Source organism: Carassius auratus, chromosome 9, assembly GCF_003368295.1.
Source record: "Carassius auratus strain Wakin chromosome 9, ASM336829v1, whole genome shotgun sequence".
In the NCBI taxonomy this organism is placed as follows: domain Eukaryota; kingdom Metazoa; phylum Chordata; class Actinopteri; order Cypriniformes; family Cyprinidae; genus Carassius; species Carassius auratus.
In genome coordinates, this window is record NC_039251.1 from 16,948,244 (window position 1) to 16,969,518 (window position 21,275).

The window sequence follows — 21,275 nt, forward strand, 5'->3', positions numbered from 1 at the left end:
CTGTGCGTTTTCTACACGGATCGATAACATTGCCACTGCCCCCACTACGTTCCCGGAAGTGATGATTTTTGTCCTCGTGAATCAGCTGATCAGGAAATTCGCTGAATGTTGCAAACACGATGTGTTGACCACACGCAGCTAAAATCACATTTTAACAATGGCTAAGTTAAAAGCGGAACCACTGGATAATGCCAGCGATCTTTAACTGCGTTTTTAACGGATTAGTTGGAGCTCATGTGGTTTTGGTTTGGCAGTAGGAAGGACTCAAATAGCTGCATCATAGGACATCTGGTAGGTTGCTGGTTATTGTAATTGATGGTGGTTATAATTTGCATTATCAATATAAATATGATAAACCTGTGTATTTAGAATGAGTATGACTTGTTGCTTTCCTTTTTCTACTCTTTAATACTGTATTGTGTTGCATTGTTTGTATGTGCCTATTGCGTTCGAGTTGAAACTTTTAATGTATTTGAAGAAACTCATGGCTTTGTTGTTGTTGTTGAAGTGTAATTTGGGGAGACGACCTTTACACATGCGTCTCATTTCTGCTGAATATCTGATCTGTTCCTGAAGTCCTGTCTGTCTGCTCTTATAGAGCCTCTCTCTCTCTGTTGTGTCTGAAAGTCAATCCCGTTCACTTCTCACACTGCAGCTGGCATAGACAGCCTTGCTGAATACCGTTACAATTATTGTCACATTTTGAAAGTTTGGGAGTACATTTCTTCTGTTTCATCGTGGCTTTAGCTTTTATGTGAATTTATTTTGAAAAAAGCATCACACTGTATTGAAATCTAATAATAATGTCATATGTGTTTTTAGAAACATGAGTTGTTAAGTGTGAAACACTTGCATGTAAATCTAGGTTAAAAAAAAGAGTCTTACTACACTTTTACTAAATTGTTTCTCAAATAGGGTTCGGGGCCCACTAGATGGCCTCAGCATCAAAATCTGTCATTGTAACCACTTTACACGTGTAAACAAATGCAGACATATATATGTGTATGTGTGCATTTATGAGCTAATATAGCCCAGGTCAAACTGATGTTTTATTGTGTGTAAAAGCTTGTCTGTGTCTTTTCAGTTCAAAATTGCCCAGTGAAGCTAAAGCATGGATCCCTTGGGAGCTCGTTCACAGTTTGTGGAGGTCCAGAACCTCCCCACGTGGGACCAGCCTCAGGGAGTCCAGGACGAGGTGGACGGAGAAAACCTCTTAATGGAGGAAGATGACCAGCTGACCGATCTGCTCAGTTCTTTAGAGTCCCCTTTCCCCTTCAGACAAGACATCAACAGCAAGATTGTACTATTGTGAGTGTTATTTTCAATGACATTTCTTAAACATTCTGTTTTCTTCTTCTCCATGCATTTCTGCCTTATTTCAACAAAGATTGCTTAATAAACAGACTACATATAAATCTGTGTTTGGTCCTAAATCATCAGGGTTGTCAGTAAATAGAACTACTGATTTGCTTAGTTCAAAAGTAATTATCATTTAGTAATTTGGACCCAAATATTTTTATGTAACTGCACCGTGTGTTTGTTGCATCAGTTATTTGCATCAGCTCTGATGATCTTCAGGTCTCTTAGTCATTCCCTCATGCACACAAATCCCAGTCATTGCTCAATCACACATGACATGTCTGCGCTGAAGGTCCTTTTGGCTTTCAGGCCAGTGTAGCTTTGTTATGGAAGGATCAAGATGGTTTTCTCTTTGAATTCATAGTTTCTCTTTTTAAAGAAAGGAGAAGTTCATTGCATGGAACTACTTTATGAAGCCCAATTCATAAAACCAGTCCTTCTGCAAATTCAGGAAGTAATAGAATGAATTAGTACACATAGTTTTATGCTTGCGGGATTTGTTCATAGTGACTTTATTCTGTCAGTCATCTGATTTCCATGTATATAACTGCAAAACTCTCTCTCTCTCTCTCTCTCTTTATATATATGTATATTAGTATATTTATGTATAAAAAACATTTTTTTGTCAGTTTTCTTTTGAAAACTAAAATAAAAAATATAACCTGCATGATGGCAAAGCTATTTTAGCACTTAATGTTATATATATTGTTTGTTATATTTATTATAGTGTTTATTAATATTATTTATTGATATTTTTAGTTTTTCTTTATTTTTTTAGATTAATTTGGTTTTATTTAGCAATTTTGCTGTGTGCATTTGACATTTGTTGTTAGTGTTTGTAAGAACTTTAGTTCTTAAACCAAGGCAACTTTTCTCATTTCTAATCAAAGTTCATGTTTTTCATTTAATAGTTACATTTTAATTTTATTTGAGTTTTATTTCAATTACCAATCATTTTTAACAGTTTTATTTTACAATAATAAAAGTTATTTATATGCTATATTTGTTCTCACAGCTTTTTCATAGCTTATATGATGTCCCGTATCTGATATGTTGGTTTATATTATTCCCTCATTTTACAGTAATGGAGATGTGGCACTTTTAAACTGCACTGCAATCATCAATACAAGTAACGAGACACTAACGGACAAGAATCCTGTATCAGACAGTATCCACAGATACTCCGGCCCTGAACTAAGGGATGAATTACTCAAACTGAAAGGTAGGGGGCACTACCAGGATAGCAGATGGAGAACTGGTATCCAATTGTGATCTTACACTATTAGTATTTTTAAATGATGTTGGTGTTTGTTACACAGTTTTGGAACAGATCTTATCACATTTATTTACCTTCACATTTTGCATAACTTTCACTGGAGTGATATAGATGTCCATATATTTTTCCAGGATGTCGGACCGGTGAGGCAAAAATGACAGAGGGTTTCAACTTGGCTGCACGCTTTATCATTCACACAGTTGGACCCAAATATAAAGCCAAGTACCGGACAGCTGCGGAGAGTTCTCTTTACAGCTGTTACAGAAACGTCATGCAGCTTGCCAAGTAAGCCGGATCATTCCAACAACTTTAGATGTCAGCTCTTACAGACTGTCTGGACATTCTGACATGATTAGACTAAGTAAATATGCTTTGTTTTTTCAATCTGTTAGTCACCCTTGAAGATCATATCAGACATTAAAAAGTTCAAATACAGTCAAAATCAAATATTTCATGATAAGCAGGATAGCAGTTCCCATGGCAGTGAGGTGTTTAGTAAAATAACCCCAACCTTTATGTACATTGCTTGAAAAGGATTCATAGGGATGTCTGGTGATGTCTGGTATAGAATAAACCCAATGTGCTTTTGGGAAGGAAGGAAATTATATGAGATTTAGATTCCATCGTTGAATACATTAGCTGTTGTGAATTTGAACTCAACATTGGTTATAGATAAATGCCATTCATCTTTAGTTTGGGAGCAACTGTTTGTGTGTGTGTGTCTCTGTGTGTGTGTGTCTCTGTGTGTCAACAGGAGGTGCTGATGACAGTAATGTAATGCTTGACTATGCAGATAACATCTGCATGTATATATGCAAAACTCCTATATGGAAAACCCAGCTATCTAATGTAAACAAAAAAAGTTGCACTGCTTCAATCATATATAATGTTTATTCATTGAGTTTCTCTCCTCAGGGAACATGCCATGGCATCTGTGGGGTTTTGTGTGGTCAACACAGTCAAAAGGGCATATCCACTGGAGGACGCCACACATATAGCATTAAGTAATTTCTGTTTTGAAATCAAACATCACATTTGAGGTCACTGCTTTTTTATGAAATTCAGTGGGATCTCATTAGAATGTGTTTCCCCCACATTTCTATTTCTAGGGACTGTTCGTAGATTTTTGGAGAACCATGGTGAAAACATTGAGATGGTGGTGTTTGCTGTTTCGGATGTTGAGGAGGTGTGTGGCATTTCATTTTCGCTGTTATGCAACAGGCTCCATCCGACTCTCTTGTGTGCTCTTTCATTTTCTTATGAAATTCTCGTTTGGATTTAAAAGCCAACTTTGTTGTGTACTGTATTTGTTTGCTGAGTGTGAGCTACAGCATTATACATTCGAGATTCACATATTCCTTGCTAATATTTTTTTGCTAAAAAATTGCATTATTTAAAAAAACAAAAACAAAATCCTTTTTTTTTTAAGCATGTACCGGAATGTGTATCTATGATTGATTGACCCTAAATGTTGTTCTTATTTATTCTGTTTTCCAGCCAGTGTACAGGAAGTTAATGCCTTTGTATTACCCACGTTCAAAAAAAGAGGAGAGGATTGGTCTGCCTCTCCTCCCTGCTGACATTGGCAATGCTGAGGGGGAGCCCGTGGTCCTGGAGAGACAGATCCGCATTGCCGAAAAGCCTGGAAATCTAAAGGGTGAGCGCAAAAAATTGTTCAACATTTCGGAATTTCAGATCTTTTAGGTAGACATACTATTCACAAAATCTGGGTTTGAATTATTTTTTTTAAATGAAGTCATGATAATTTTTTGTTTTCCAGAATTCTATGAATAGAAAATTTAAAAGAACAGTATTTGTTTGAAATATAAATGTTTTGTAACATTATAAAGGTCTTTACTGTAACTTCTGATCAAATTAATGCATCCCATTTTACCATATAAAAAAATAAAATATTTTTTACCTCAAACTTTTGAACAGTAGTATAGTTTTCTTAAGATTACCACACAAGCAGTAGGAGTAAATGTTTACCAAAACGTTTGAAGAACATTCATCTAGAAGACATGTATTTACACTCTGTAATGGAATTTTTATTTTATTTATTTTTTTACAGAGAAGCATCTGCAGTAATGCATTTGATTTACAGAATGGAAAACATAATGGTCTTCCAGTAATGTGATAAAATTATGATTATGAGCAGCATGCAACTGATAGAGAGCCGTCTCTTCCACCCTGGCCTTTCATCTTGATCTGTTGTGGGTGTTTCTTGAATTCAGATTAGCTGACACCGCCTCTGTCTCTGTCTAACATGAGCTTGGACTACAGCAGAATCTTCTGCATTCAGAAAGACCCATTGTGAACACAGCTACAGTCAAGTGTGTGTGCATACCCACAACAGTTAAAATGCCTAAAAGAGAAAGAGTGTATATTTGGCTTGTGTGCTTGCCATAGAATTCAGAGCACATGTGTATATTTATTTGTTAGTGGGAGATTTAATTTGTATATTTGTTGGCTGCCATTATTTCAAACCCAGATCATGTGGACAGTGAACCAGCTGTGTTAAGGTGATCAAGTCTAACTAGAGCTGTTGATCCAATTCAAACACAGCACATAAGCCAGGTCCCATGTAAATAAACACTGCACTTTCCTGCCTGTCTTTGAACACTTTAATCCAGGACATGGAAAGGCAGCCCAAGGTCTGTCACCAACTGAACTACCAAATATTCTTTTCCCCAAGTTAAGGTCATTCAATAATCTGCTTTTTCAGTCTTGCTTCTAGATGTTTGCTTGAGCCATTGAGAATGACAGCAAGCTCTAATCTGAACAAACACAATCGCTTTACCAAATTTACTTCGGTATATGGTATATGGAAGTGGCACAACAGCTTCCAGATTTGCTTGCTGATATGAAGTTAAAGGTGAACTCTGGTTGGGTTTGAAACTTTTAAAAATCCAAAGTGTTTTAAACTTGATTTACAAAACCTGAATCATGTGTTTGACTTATCTTCTGCAGTCAAATGTTTTGTATATAGACTCTTAAAAGACAAATGACTGGTTAATTTTTTCCTTGACAGCCTACTTAACTATGTTAGTTTAGTGTCTGTCATAGCACTCCGCATTTTCTTCGTTTACACATAATCATTTAATAAAGATATTTTTCAGGTAATTAGCCTTATTATACATATAAAAAGGGGGAGATGTTCAGTAAGCTGGTTAATATAGCAAAATAAACTTAATGGTGTGATCAGGACCCAAAAGCTTAAGCACCTTACTTAACATGCTTAGTTGTGGAATACCACAGGGTTCGGTGTTGGGCCCTTATTAAAGTAGATTATGTGCAGTATGGAAAGTTAGCGTGATGCTAAACTTTCTCACATCTGTTTTATTAGGATTTATTGTGCAGATGTTTTATTACTTATTATTGCTGTCTTTGGACGGGCCAAAACCCTGCTGAGGGTTTTATTAGGATCAGAAGTGTTTGTTCCTATACAGTCTTCTATACTGAAAGACATTAAAGGACACGTTTTAATGTTCATGGACTGGCTCTGCTGCACCCTGTCACTGATCTGGCTGATCTCTTCAAACTCTTGTCCCCTCATTATTGCCATTTCATCATGTGAAGCAGGTCTGCCTGTCATTCTTACAGTAATATTAAAGACAGCAGGTGACTAGGCCTTTACTAATACAGCCCAGCTCTTATGGTTTAGTGTATGAAGCCATGTAGAGGTCTCAAAGCATACCTCAAATCACACACTTCCCTAATCTGATTTGTCCAGTTTTTCTCTCTCTGTCCGGTTCCCTTAATACCCATTCATTTTCTATAGTCTTTACTTTTTCTTTCCTTCATTTGCTGTGCCATGGATATATTTGCAATTAATTGTTTACAATTTCCTTTTTAATTTTGTGTCACAAAAGTCACATTGTGGTGAAGTGCTCCTCAAATCCAAATCAATTTCAGCTTTAGGGCAAAGGCATTACTAGAAAGAGCCAAGCATTGGTGCTCTCCATTCAGTGAGAAAATTTGTAAAAAGACAATATGTTGCATTACAAAAACAAAATCTAATTCTTTGCTTCAACATGCTGTTATGATTTTGGCCAACAGATAACCTTCGGGAGACATCTGTGTCTAATTGTCTTGTTGATGTCTCACCCTGAGTGTTTGGCAGTTATCCCCTTTTACCTGTTAATGTCTTTTTATCTCTCTGTCAAAGGTGTTTCTTTTATTTCTGGCCTAATATTTCGTAGTCTGACCAGTGACCATGTGGTTCAGCTGAGGAAATGAGAAGTTTTGTTTGTTGTTCAGACTGGACTGTGTTTTCATGTCTGGTCAAATATGGCTAAGGTTGGCCTGTCAAAGATATTTGGCATACACATGTAAACAAGAATAACAGATAAGGATTATTTTTACACTTTGACTGGCTGTACATCACACGCACCACTGGCTTTCCCAGCTCTGATTGACGGTGGGTGTTCATGTCTTGTGGAATGTACCACGTTGTAGTGCTCACTGAACCTAGTAATGGTCATTCCGAGTGTGCAAGAGTATATTTTACTGTTTATCACAGCAAAAGCATTTGTGCTTCAGCAGATTTTTATGGCGCATTGGTTTTGCTTTCCCTGTAATATCTAGAACTATGTGTAATGCACTAGTACACAATAATAATACAAAATAGTGATATTAATGTAATTATCTGCAGATGACTCCAGGGATGAGTCACTAGAGTCCGACCTGGGGCTGGTAGGAAGCCACGCGTTTGCTCGTATGGAAGGGGATGTGGATAAGCAACGTAAACTCATCCTTCAGGGCCAAATGTCTGAAGCAGCCCAACAGAAACAGCACCAAAGGAAGTAAGATGTGTAGTTTTCTCATACTCTCCCCTTTTACAGTACAAGTACCACATTTTTTTTCCTTTGTATTGGTCCAATAAAAATAAACGAATGGTACCTTATCTCTTCATAATATATAATATATATGTATATATATATTCATAATATATATGTGTGTATATATATATATATATATATATATATATATATATATATATATATTATACACATATATATATATATTATACACATATATATACACACATACATATATATGTGTGTGTGTGTGTGTGTGTGTATATATATATATATATATATATATATATATATATATATATATATATATATATATATATACGTATATGTGAATATGTATATGTGTATATGCGCGCGTGTGTGTGTGTGTGTGTGTGTGTGTGTGTGTGTGTGTGTCTATGTCTATATGATATGTAACATGTATAATATATAAAGAGATAATATACCATTTAATTTGTATTCAATACATTGACTGATATAAAACTTTGCATGAATTGCTCAAATATAAGATTGGTTATACTGCCCACCCTAGTAAGAAGTTTCATAACATTCCTGTTTTCAATATCTTTTTTTATTTTCTTTTTTATGAGTCACCACAATTTTTCAGTGCTTTGGTGAAACCTTAGTTTTCATGGCAAATGTTTGAGACACTGGAAACTTAGCATAACCAATAGCATCTTTTGGCCATGATCTAATTCATTGTCATCACTGGGTGCAGATTTGTTTAATATACTCTACAATTGTGTACTCTGAGTTTGTTTGTTTGCATGTAGGTTTGTGTGTTTTCAAAGAGATCTGTTTCATGTCAAATTCTTTACATCACTGCAAATTGCTTCGATGTGAAGTCTTAGTTCTGTTGTCTTTCTCCACAGCTATAACCGCTGGCTTTGCAGAGCTCGAGCAGAGGACCTTTCAGACATAGCAGCATTGAAGGCACTATATCAGACCGGTCAGTCTTTATCTCTATGGGTGTTTATGTATCATAATTGTTTTATGTAAATTCATTGTTTTTCAAATGTTTTAATTGTAAGGCTGTACATTTAACATAATACTTTATAACATTTATTAAACTTATTTAATCAAGTTAAACTACTTTTAACAGTCTTAAAATGAAACTCATGCATAATTTAATTCATTGGCATATCAATTGTTTTTATTCAAGTATTAAATTGGTTTGCAGCCCTAGTTCATGTATGTCGCCTTTATCGTAGCAGTTATGATATGGTCTGATGTTTGCCTCTTTTATCTCGCACATGTTCTCCAGCACATGTTCACTCGTTCTCTTTGTGTTGCTGTCTCTCTGTATATCTTTATGCACATGTGGACTTTGTGTTCTTTCCATCTGTGTGTTTGCTCTCTGGGCAGGAAACCTTTGTTCTGCCTCATTGAGCTCAACATCAGGGGGTTCTGTAATCCATTTCTCTCGTTTCACAATTTCAGGACAAAAAATAACCACCAAAGTAACGGTTTCGGTGTTGTTAAGTATTTATCATCATCTTTTTTTTTTTGTTGTTTCTTAGCTCAGATACTGTCCAGGCTGACCTACTGAGTTCAAAACCTCATGACATTTTACCACAGACTGTACACATTAGGTTTGCCAGAAGCTATTAGTCCTGCTAAATTTAATCTTGAATTTCTACTTTTAATCCTATTTCAGAAAGCCACAGAACAGTACTTTTCAAAAAGCCAAGTGTCTGAATCACAATAACTCACTTGTCCTAAGGGGGGCAGACTTTCTCCAGCTGTGCACCTCATCATGTATGTTCGCTTTGCCACGTGATGATGGACTATATGAAAACATCTGCCTATGCACATCCAGATGTTTCTTGTAATATATTGCAAAACATTTATTTTAATATCTATTCACATCTCATTTCTGCAGAATGAGTTCATTAAACAGGGTGAGGCTGAAATGTCTAACGTGTTTCTGGAGATATGCTGCATGTGAGAATGTTGTCAGCAATGTGTGTGTGTGTGAGGAAACCTTCTTCAATAATATCCCAGAGCTTTTTTTCTTCTTCTCATTTTCAGGTGTTGATTTGTGTGGTAGGACGGTCATGGTTGTTGTTGGCAGGAATATTCCAGTTACACTTATTGATATGGAGAAGGTAAATGAGAAAATGTTCATACTTCCGTTTGTCCTGTATTGAGCATATCTTATTTTGCACCAAATGTTACATACATTTTGTCAGCTTTAGCACTAAATGCTGCCTAACCGAAAACATAGGTTAACTTAAGATTAACTTAATGGTTAAATTTAGGTTAACCTACATTTTTTAAGAATTTTGTTCTCTAGATTTCCATTTAGATTGATAGTTATATCTGAAATTTTTTTTTTTTTGAATTTGCATTTGAATCAGAAACTTGATTTGACATCTTTTTCTTTTTAAAAGATTGAATTGTTAAATATTTACTACACTTCAAGTGTGAAAAATTAGACCACACTGTTTAGAAAATGTCTATTTAATGGACTAGTTCACTCAAAACTAAAAACGCTGTCATCGATTACTCACACCCATGTCAAACCTGTGTGGCTTTCTTCCCTCTATGGAGCACAAGAGAGAATTTGAAATGTCATGTAGGTGAGTATGTAATGACCGAATTTTCATTTTTGTGTGAACTATTACTTTGTAATATTGTGTACCAACCCTACTTAACCATACGTGGAAGACAAGATTGTGCAAAGAAATTAAAATGCAATTAAATTAAAACTGACAAAATGTCCTCTTGAGTATATCCTCACTTGTTAAAAACACACACACAATGTTAGAGTTACTTTTAGAATTTGGTTTTAGTGTTAAGTTAATATGAATATGAAAACAATCAAAGACTATGGAATATGCCTATTTAGTTAACTAAGAAAATGTGTTTGTGTGTTAGGCGTTGCTGTATTTCATCCACGTGATGGACCATATCACGGTGAAGGAGTATGTGATGGTGTATTTCCACACACTCACCGGTGAACACAACCACCTGGACACCGACTTCCTCAAGAAGCTTTATGATATTGTGGATGCCAAGTAAGAGCTATTTCTGTTCCATTACAGAGATACTACAACGCTCTCTAAGACCTTACAATGTTTTTGAGATGGCTTGACCCAGTTCTTGGCGGAGGTCTTCTTTAAAACCATAACTCAGACTCTCATGGAAAAGCTAATCACAGTTTCATATAAAAGCTGGCTTGGTGACTCTTCGTTTTATGAGCTTCTTGTGCCAAACAGCACTGTCTCCTCAAACCCAAACACACCACATATGCTGTAAAATCATAAGGGAATGTCTGTGTCTTGGGCTTCCTGTTCTTCGAATTTCAAGAAGATTTATACACAGAAGCTCGACCCTTTTGTAGGTTATGACAAGCTCGGAAAGCACCGTTCAAAGTAACTGAGTCATATTTCCTCAGTTTTACCTGGTGGTTCTCTAGAGTATCGCTCGAAATCGGTGCTCAAATGTGTCTGAGCTGATTGATTCTTCTAAGGAAAGTGAAATAATTTAGCTTTTTCTCAGACCGCTTTGGGAAATTTTGAAGAGGCTTATCACGGTTAAAACATTGAGAAGCGATCGCAACTGCTTTGACGCCTTGTTAAATCTGAAGTCTCGATGTTCTCCTCTCACCCAACCAATTAAGAAAAACAGCAAACAACCACCACCAGAGGTTACAAACACTTACATAGATATGGCTCCTTGGAATGACATTGTAATTGCGTGTTAAGCAAAATATTGTTCTTTTAATCGATCAGTCCTCATGATTGCTATTTTCCCTGGCTTAGCAGAAGAGTTTGAGTCTTTGTTCGAAAGTCAAAACCGGGGGAAGTGATAGTGAGGTCAGGCGTTTGTCATTTCTTCAGGGGACGCTCTCAGCATGCAGGCAGAGGAAACCACAGTCTTGAAATAAAAAGCAGAAACACTCTCCAGCTCCAGTCCCTCACACTTTCCGTGCATCGTGGAGATCGGCGTGACTCATAACCTTGAGGGCCAGGCCAGTTTGACTCGTGTCATTTATTATGAGGTATCAGCAGAGCACAGCATATCATCATTGTATTATTTAATATTACGTTGTGTATTATTATATAAGAAAGCGTTTTACAGACATAATCCTCAGCAAGAGTGATGAGGTTCTGTAATGGTCCGGTCAGCAATCCCAGCCGTGTTTACAGCAGAGTTAGCCAGTGATGCTATCACTCCCTGTGACCCCTTGCTCATGGGTTTGCACAGGACGGTCCAAGTCCATCGTGGGAAAGGGGAAAGGTTGACAGACACGTCTCTTGTGCTTCACGAACACCCCTCCAATCCTGGCTGTCCAGATCTCTATCCATCTGTGTGTTTTGGACAACAGCGTGTGGCTTGGACGTGGCTGCCTCTTTGGACTTTTGCTCGTTCTTAAAAAATGTGCTTTAGCTCCCTTTCTAATGGATTTATTGTTTTTGTCAAGGCAATAATCCTTTCAAAGCCAGCTGCACCAGAGGAATTCACTATTTGTGTAATAAGTAATTGGTTGGATATGTTGATAATGTTTCAAAAACCATTTCTCGCAAAGGTTTTCCTTCTGTGTTTTCAGGTTCAAGAAAAACCTGAGGGCTTTCTACTTCGTTCACCCGACGTTCCGCTCCAAGGTAAACGTAATCAGTTCATCAACTCCGATGTAAGTCCATTAAAGGCAACACTAGATGTTCATCTCCTTTTGAGCTTTTCTTTCCGAGTTTGTACGGGCCTATGGTCTGATTCACAGCGGTCAGCTCCACATGTTCCACATTGACTAAGAAAGACTGTGTATGAGTCTGTGTAACTGAATATGTGGAAAAGCCTCTCTGAGACCGCATTGAGATTCATGATGTGTCCGCACTAAGTGTTCCACAGAACCTATTCAGGTAATTGAAGTGCTTATGAGAGCGCGTTGCCTCTGCCAGGCTTTGCTTTCATTTGTGAAATTATTCAACAATTATGCTTTGTGCACTTCAAATGTAGAGGAACCCCGGCAATTAAGTGTCAGATAATTGTTCGTTTTAAAATGCGTCCATTTCAGTCAGAGAATTCTCAAGCATCGTAACAATCCCAGGTGTGAAACGTGTTCAAGCATTAGGGCTGAGTCATTGGGATAAATGCTCAAAATGATTCGAGCAAACAGCTTTGGGGGCTAAGAGTTTGCCTTTAGCAACAAAACATTTAATTCAGTTACAACTTCACCAATTTTGCAGCTATCTGTTATTTATTAAATTGACCTTAAAACGGTGTAAGTCTATGCTGTTTTCCTGTAGAGTTACATTTGAGTTCATTTATAATGAAGGTGAACAAATGATTATGAGTGATACTTATATCACAAAAGATTTCGATTTTGAACAATTGTTTTTCTTCTCTGCACTTTCTATTTTTCAACTAATCAGTGAATAAAGAATTTTAAATATGTTTTATATACATGGTTATCTGCCTTCATTTTCAGATGTGTCCCAAACCCATGTATATACCGCTCATATAAGTTTGACAATTAGCCTTTTCTGTATATTAAGCACAGCTATTATTTGTTACCATTTTTTAAACACGAAAAACAATTATATTGTGTTTCAGCAACTATTCTTGTACCGTTTTCATGGAAAGTAGCATCTCGGTCAATCAAATGGTTTTGTTTGTGATTCCTGTCAGGTCTCTACTTGGTTCTTCACAACGTTCAGTGTATCAGGCCTTAAAGAGAAGGTCCATCACATAGAGAACCTACAGCAGCTCTTCACCTGCATCCTTCCTGAGCAGATTGACATCCCTCCTTTCGTCCTGGAGTATGACACACGGGTGAGTATTCAGTGCTTTACCACAATAATACAATTGTCCCTTGAGGATAAAGGATGTTACACTAAGAAAAAGAGGTGTGTATGTAACGTGACCTTTAATAACCTTGACCTTTCAGTATTTAATCTGTATTAAATTCAACATTTATTCACCTTTTATGTTCTTTAAAGCCATTATGATTTTTTTTTCTCTGGAACACCAAAGGGAGAGTTGAAGAATGTTTCAAATAATCATTTCATCTGGTTTATGAAACTTGTTTGACTTAAAACATGAAAAATCTTCTGTTTAACTGAAGATTAAGTCATAATATCTTGAAAGAACATAAAGGTGGTAAAATTAAATGTACTTTTGAGGTCAACTATTCCTTTAACTTTTGATGAACTGCGTTTAAGTCTTCAGATAACTTTTACAGAGAACCAGATAGCTCTCTATAACACAATCACACGTCAACAGCGGCACCTCATCCAGGGACCATGTTACATCTTCGGGTTTTCAGATGGCTAAAGATAGTGTCACTGTCATTTCCGTTTGATAATACACATGAAGCCACCTTTATTTCTGTTTGTACTGTCTGCTTTTGCATTTCAAGCTTTTTTTTCTATAAATTATTATTTACAACTACATATAAATTCGTGGTTACTTCTTTGCAGATTATAGACCAAACCGTTTTTGTATACAGTACTACTACATAAAAAAAGGACAAATAATAATACAAATACAATAATCAGACACTATCTGTAATGACCTAAACGTTTAGTTAAAGTGTCATGTTTTTAAACAAGTTAAGATCAAACATGCAAAAAAAAAATTCTCTGTGCTTAAGGTAATTGAAATGTTCAGCTAGTGACCAATTTTAGAAGCAATTATACGCAAATTCTTTAAACTAGTTTCCCTGTATGACCTGTTCTTTAAATGCAGCCTTTAGCACAGTTTTATTTTTGGTGAAGCTGGTTTATAAAAATATTCACTTTTTCAGGCCTTAATGAGGTCCTTTTTTGTTTTGAAATGGATTGCATTTGGGTTGTGGAAAAGAGATGCTTAGAGACTTATTTTTAACTGTTGACCCAAAGTATGGGTGGAGGAAAGTCTTTCCCTTCAGACTGAAAGCGGCCTCAGCCGTGAGAAACTAAGCCGTCTGCGTGCCGTGCTGCCGCTTGCTCCGTCTCAAAGGAGCACATCACATTTTATTTCTCAAGATTACTCTTCAGCTACTTATGTGGGATATGATGATATATTTAAGGAAACCTATAGATTAAAAAAACAGTGAGTTGCTCTGGAATATGAAAAGAGAAAATGAGAAAATTATAGTTGTAGTCGTCTGGCATTGCAGAATCTCATATTACTATTATAATCTTGTCATTTAACATGTTTTTCCTTCGACATGGAGAACATTGCTTTCGATTGAATATTATGCGTTAGCTTTGTTATACTGTTGAATCCAAGCAAACTGCTCAGATCCTAATAAACAGATTTGTCACAGCTAAAAGCAGAGCATATCCATGCATTGATTGGTCCCATCTGGGCTGCACTCATTTAGTTGATTTTCATCCTGTCATTGCTGAGCTCTTAGTTTTACACTGTTCTCACAGCATGCACATACACATGGCATTCATCTACACCGCTTAATTTACACAGTGTTACCCCTCAGTTAAAGAGACAGGATGGGAACCAGTAAATTTAGGTTCAAGTCCTACTATGCATGGAATTGAGCTACCACCATGTGGGCATCGTTCTTGTTGTGATTTGGTGTCCACATTTTTCTTGGATGATCTGATTGCAAGTGAGTGTGAAATGTTTTGTGGTCTGATTCAGAAATGCACATGATCACATCTCATATGTAATGTAAATGCTAATCTTAAATTGATAGTTCTCTCAAAAATTAAAATTATTTTATTAATTACCCACCCTCATTCCAAACCCATCAGATCATTCATCTTTGGAACACAAATTAAGATATTTTGATCAAATCCAAGAGCTTTCTGACCCTGCATACACAAAAGCCCACAAAGGTAGTAAGGACATCATTAAAATAGTCCATGTGACATCAGTGGTTCAAACCAAATTTTATGAAGCTAAAAGAAGACTTTATGCACAAAGAAAGTTCCGTGTCAAACTTAGAGGCACATTCACAAGAGTACCATGACACATGTGTGTTCATTCCTTTGCTTGTAAACAAGGCGCAGCACATGCGTGTCAGAATGTCAGAACGCCAGCTCTTACATCAGCAGCACCACATGCATGCACCGTGGTACTGTCGTAAACGTGCGTCCAATACTGAAACATTAAATCATTTGTTTTCTTTGTCCAAAAAAATTATTCTCATAGCTTCATAACATTATGGTTGAACCACTGGTGTCATATGGACTATTTTAACCATGTCCTTATTACGTTTAAGTGCCTTTAAAGTGGTAGTTGCATTTCTGTCTATGCAGTTTCAGAAAGCTCTTGGATTTGATCAAAAATATCTTAAGGTGTGTTCCGGAGCAAAGAGGAAACTAACAACACGCCGACAAGACAGAGCAGGTTACTTCTGGTATGAAAAGTCGTAGCTTTCAAAAAATGTTGTTGTTATTTTTTTTTTTAAGAAATTCAAAAAATAAATACCATTTTGTGGCTCTTTGTGTCATGACAGATCACTGTAGTGCCTCCATTCAAGCGGCAGACGTGAACCAATCGTCTTTTCATATTTACTTGAAATGAACATGAATAAACATCAGAACATATTTTATTTAATCCGTTACTGTCAGAACCAATATAGTCGGTACATTATAGTCTTTTAATTTGACTCTTTCTGAAAATCCCACTTCGAACTGTGCTTTGTTTGTAAAATAATCTGTGGTAAAAATAAAGTGAACAAAAGCCCGGGAATTTAGATTTCTCAGTTCATGGCCCCTTTAATGCCTCTAAGACAGCAAAGAACCACCTACTCACTTCTGTAATCTTTAACTCGATTTATTTCAGATTCCGCACACAGATCATTACACACTAATCTATGTGACCCTAAGAGTAGAGGTGCCTTCTGAAAAATGTAATTATGTTCTTCACTGTATGGTCATATAAGTTTTTTTTCCTTTCTATATTTTAGATGTAGTTTTTTTTACTTCTGTTTTGTTCCTGGGTTTAAAGGGCACTGGATTAAAGTAAATTGAAGTGGGAGGGAAGGCACAAAGGTGATGTAGCTATGAAGAATCGATCATGCCACTAATGCGTTAAATGGATGGTCTTTCTCGTGCCAGGTGCATGGCGCCCTATTTATGTGTTTGCTGAGCAAGAATGCAGACACAGACTATAAATAAATAAATTTCCCTGCAGGCTGTGCTTTTATTTAATTTGCATGAAAAACATTTTGTACTTTTACTTTAGTATGAAAAATACCAGAGGTGGAAAGAGTACTAAAATATTCTACTCAAGTAAAAGTACCATTATATTAATGAAACTTTTACTTAAGTACAAGTAGCAGTCTAAAAATATACTCGAGTATAAATAAGAAGGTCGTTTAAAATGTACTAGTTGGTTTTAATTAACTGCAATAACAAAAAAGCAAGTGAAAAAGGTAAGCTTTAAAAGGTATGTCTGATTTTTGTGTATATCCCTGCGCTCTTCCTTGTGTAAGTAAAGGCTAGAACACACTACATCGCTTTTAAAATTTGAACAGATTTCAAAACACTTCACATCATACTCGCCTCATTTGTAATCGTCGCAGATGAAAACCTGCCATTATACACTAAACGACTGAGGATCATACACTACCAGACTTTAAAGTTGTTCCGATCACAACAAACTCACATGGATATGTGCTCACTGTTGCTAGAAAATCTAAGACAAACATTATGTTGTAAAATATGCTCCGATATTAAGCTTGTTTGTTATCCCCCGACTGGAGGATCGTAATCTGAAGCTAAAATAATCATACACCATCATACACTGCACGATGTTCTATGACATCTATCATCTCAAATCTGCAGACTGACTCTAGCATCAAGTTCACACCACAGTAAAACGGCGGAAAGTCTAGGCTAAAATAGTGTAGTGTATTCCAGCCTTAAATGTCAGAAATCAAACTTTAGATTAGATGGTCGTCTTCACGGTGGGTTTTTACAGAAACATATTTGCATCGTTAATCAAACTCATCCCTTAGATATGTACACCAACAGGGAATATTCCACAAATCTTTAAAGTTTTACTTGACGACTCATTTGGACTCTTGTGGTTTTTATTAGTACTGGAAACTGAGGCATTGGAGACTTTGTAGAGATTATTGTCTTTGGGGAATATTCATAGTCCTCTTATGAATGAATGTGTTTGTCACTTGAATGGATGAACCCATTTTCTTTTAACGTGTCTGACCTTATTTTTTGCTGGAATTTTTTGCTCCTGTTTTTGGTTACTTGCCTTAGCCTTGGATTCACTCCTGGACTCTCTTGCTTAAGTATTTCCTGTCATTCTTTGATTACCCAGGAAGTTAACGGGCAGGAGGGGAAATGGCAGAATGTGTAAGCTTTTAATGCCAATTACAGTCAGCTTTCTCTCTTTGCCCATATGAACAGATACAGTGCCATGGAAAGTCCAGCCGCAGTCACCTCAAATAACCCAGTCAACTTTCCATAAAGCATAAAAAGGCCCCTAAAGGTTTTTTATTTTTTTTTATTTTGGACTTTCACCTCTATATTACAGGCGTTGTTGGGTAGTAATACGCTACTGTATGTAATTTGAATTATGTAATCAAAATACAAAAATCTTGTAATTGCATTATAAAATATTGTAAATAACTGTATTACATGCGGAAATCAGGTTTGCATATAGATTATAATTAGGCAACAGCAATAAAATAGTCCCTTGTGTGTAGATAGACTAAAATATGTTCAGTAGGCCTTCATACGATGACTGAAGAAAGCAGGAGCTGGAACACAAACAGACTTGTTGTAGTGCTACATACATAGAGCTTTCTCATTCCTGATTTGACCACATACAGAAATAACCTACAATGAGACATATTGAAAATGTGCAATGCAGTCCATGCATTCCAAAACATGTCTGAAATCCACCACAAGACTCCAGTTCCAACTATCAATGTTTAATGATAGGATTTGAATTGGTATCTTAAACACTGATAATAAAGTCCGGCATGACGAAAATAAAAAATAAGAAATTTCATATTTCATATATTCATTCAAATTTCATATGAAATCTATACAAAAGTATAATATGAAAAATGACACCATTACAAAGGTACAAAATGGAGAGAAACCCTACACTGAGTGAACCTTTAATGAAAGAAAACACAAAGCCCCAACGCAGAGCTTCATTCAAGCTAAAATCAACTCTTTTTTTTTTTTTTTTTTTATGAATTTCCTGTGCTCTTTGAAACAGTTTACAGCATAATCTCTTTTGAGCATTCATTTGACCCGAAGGCCTGTAACACTTCTGTTGACCTGAGCTCCCAGCTTCAGGAGGTGAATCATCATACACTAGCATAGAGCAGACACTTATTAATTCCCAGCACATCTCTTTCCATAAGCGCTCATTTGGCTAATGGATTCATCACATACTTCTTCAGTATATCCTAGAAACCACACCCTTTATTAAATATTTACCTACTGAATATTTGTATTCTTTTGTAAATACAACCTCTTGGGTTGATGTACAGTGCAGCTAGATCTAAATCTGTCTTTATATTTATATTCTCTAGGATGTAGGTGTGTCCTTGGCTTATGTTGTGGTGACATGGGCCTCTTGTCAATTTGCCTTCTGCGTTTTACAGCGAGTTGGTGCGCCTCGGCCAGTCTGTGAACAAATGTAACCTTTACTACCATTCGACTGTACTTCTGAATATCATCTCTGCTCTTCCAGGTTAACAGCCCCTATTACACGGCTCAGTCCTCAGGCCTGTGATGCTGTCAGATAAACCCAGAAGCGAGGAAAGAACCTGCTTCTTCTCACCGGGCTGAAACTCAACCCCGATGACCCGACTCTGATCTCTCATCTTTGCCATTCCTGACTGGCAAGTTTTTTCTGTGACAGCGAGAGAGTGTCAATCAATAATGCTGTATAAACACATCCTGCTTAAACCTGCTGAACGTGCCACAGACCTGTACCAAACCCAGATGTCACTGAAGGAACCGCCTGCCTGACCCAAGCTGTTTTGGAGCAAGGTATGCGTGTGTGGTGTAGATGAAGAGACTGAATGTGAAACACATGTACCAGTGTCTGCGTGAATAATGGCTGGAAATAGCCGAAACCATTCTGGTTTTAATTTCTTAAGTCCTTGGCCATCCAGTCATCCGAAAGCCTCATATTTTGCTGTCTAAGCTGTTTTGTTGTTTCATGTCATTCTGTGTCTGCAAAGTCACTATAAGGAGTAGCGCTTTACTTTTTTATCTTGATGCTCTCTTTTTTTTTTCTCACCACAAGCACTTTTACAGCTTTATCTCAGGTGCCAAACAACTATCACTACAGTTTCTTAGGTTTGACAGGAAGCAACTTTTCCTCGTGTGTGTGTGTGTGTGTGTGAGGGAAGATTGCTTTGTGCAGCTCTAAAATCAGGTTGGCCTGTTGAGCTTTCTATTAGCCTTTTAATAATAGTATTTTCCTCTGTTCCTTTCAATACAGTACAATATGGTTCTTGAAGCTCGATCTGAGGTAGACTAAAATCTTGCAGTGTGCCAGTTTGTGTTTCATTTGAAGCAGATTTACAAGCATGGCCGAAGGAATGTCCCAAACAGAGAGCTGATCTCGGAGTGAAGCACTGTAAATAGATGATTGTAGTTACTGCAGACGCTGTCTATTATTCATTCAGTTTTTTCAGCCCTTAGTGTAGCTGTGCATTGATTATTGTTAAATTTCGTACCATTTAAATGAAGTATGACGTATGAATTATGAATTATGATGATGAAGAACGTAATATTTGAATAAACAGAATGTGAACATTTGATGTTATCTTTAATTTGTGTTTGGGTGTCTTTATTGAATTATTTTGTTTAATACATACAATCAGTGTGTTTTCAGTTCGAAGCCTTTTGAAATGGGTTTCGAATGAAAGCAAGCCTTTTATTTTGTAAAGTGTTTTTTCTTTAAGATACTAGATTTGAAGCTGTTATTACATTCTATTTCATGAGTTAGTTTTATTTTTATATGAAATTGTGCCAGTACTTACGATTTATGCAAGTAAATAGTTTAATCAAAATCAAATAACCGAGTTTAGCTGTACTTTTATAAAACCACTCACCAAAGGTTTCTATCCACATTATTTTTCCTGTAAGAGCCATTTGTACATTTTACATGCCAAACTTCCGGTCTCGTCCGCTTCCAGCTATTTTTCACTGTACAGCTGTTGTATCTTACCATGTTATTTTAAATGTATTATCTTTATTATGAACACATTGGTTTGTTGTGCAAACCAATTGTTATTATTTTTCGCGTTTTCCCCACAGTGGCTAATAAACCAGAAGTGAGAAAATGGCTTCCACGTTGAAATATAAGGTTGATAAGATATTTAAAACTGAAAACCATTTTTTTTAAAGCTCTTTTTGTCTTATTATGGTATCTTTAATTTGTTTTAAAGCAATGAATTTAATACTTACATGGAATGCAAACTTGTTTTTGAGGGTCGAGCATCTGTGGTGGTTTTGCAGAAAATCTGTTTGTTCTTTGTCTTTACTCATGAAACAGATCTAAATATGAAGACAATTTTTATGGAGGAAGAATAATCCTCAGTATAGTATAGTGACCATTTATGCTGTGTGTGTGTGTGTGTTTTAATCACAACATAAATTAAAAATGGTTGTTGAATGTGAAGCAACCAGTATCTCTGTAATATTTGCTATCATATTTTATTGCAGTAGACAGATGTCACTCTTTTAATAATCATATTTTTTGTTTTGAAGAAAAAAAAAAACTTGTCTTACAGCACTACAGGATCGGTACCAAATCCATACAAATTCTCACACTTCAAGTCACTTACAGCCTCGAGTCTGTGTAAAATATCTCTTCAACTTTTCCATATAGCTGCAGCAATTCCTTCCCCAATCTTAAAACTCCATTGAATC

At 36.4% G+C, this 21,275-nt stretch overlaps 1 protein-coding gene across 1 annotated transcript; it reads left to right on the forward strand.

The window, feature by feature from the left end:
- The first annotated feature begins 1,090 nt into the window (after positions 1–1,090).
- On the forward strand, positions 1,091–19,398 carry LOC113108534 (ganglioside-induced differentiation-associated protein 2). The gene is made up of 13 exons (XM_026271713.1): positions 1,091–1,308; positions 2,442–2,581; positions 2,767–2,920; positions 3,551–3,639; positions 3,745–3,821; positions 4,133–4,292; positions 7,290–7,440; positions 8,328–8,404; positions 9,487–9,563; positions 10,336–10,475; positions 12,011–12,065; positions 13,090–13,233; positions 19,081–19,398. Exons 1-13 carry the CDS (start codon positions 1,112–1,114, stop codon positions 19,120–19,122), a joined length of 1,503 nt encoding a protein of 500 aa, XP_026127498.1. The 5' UTR covers positions 1,091–1,111; the 3' UTR covers positions 19,123–19,398.
- The last annotated feature ends 1,877 nt before the right edge of the window (positions 19,399–21,275 follow it).

Bases quoted from the DNA above. Each gene is read 5' to 3' on its own strand.
- LOC113108534 (XM_026271713.1), top strand. From the start codon at position 1,112: ATGGATCCCTTGGGAGCTCGTTCACAGTTTGTGGAGGTCCAGAACCTC. The intron at 1,309-2,441 runs GTGAGTGTTATT...CTCATTTTACAG, and splicing joins AACAGCAAGATTGTACTATT to TAATGGAGATGTGGCACTTT. The intron at 8,405-9,486 runs GTCAGTCTTTAT...TCTCATTTTCAG, and splicing joins GAAGGCACTATATCAGACCG to GTGTTGATTTGTGTGGTAGG.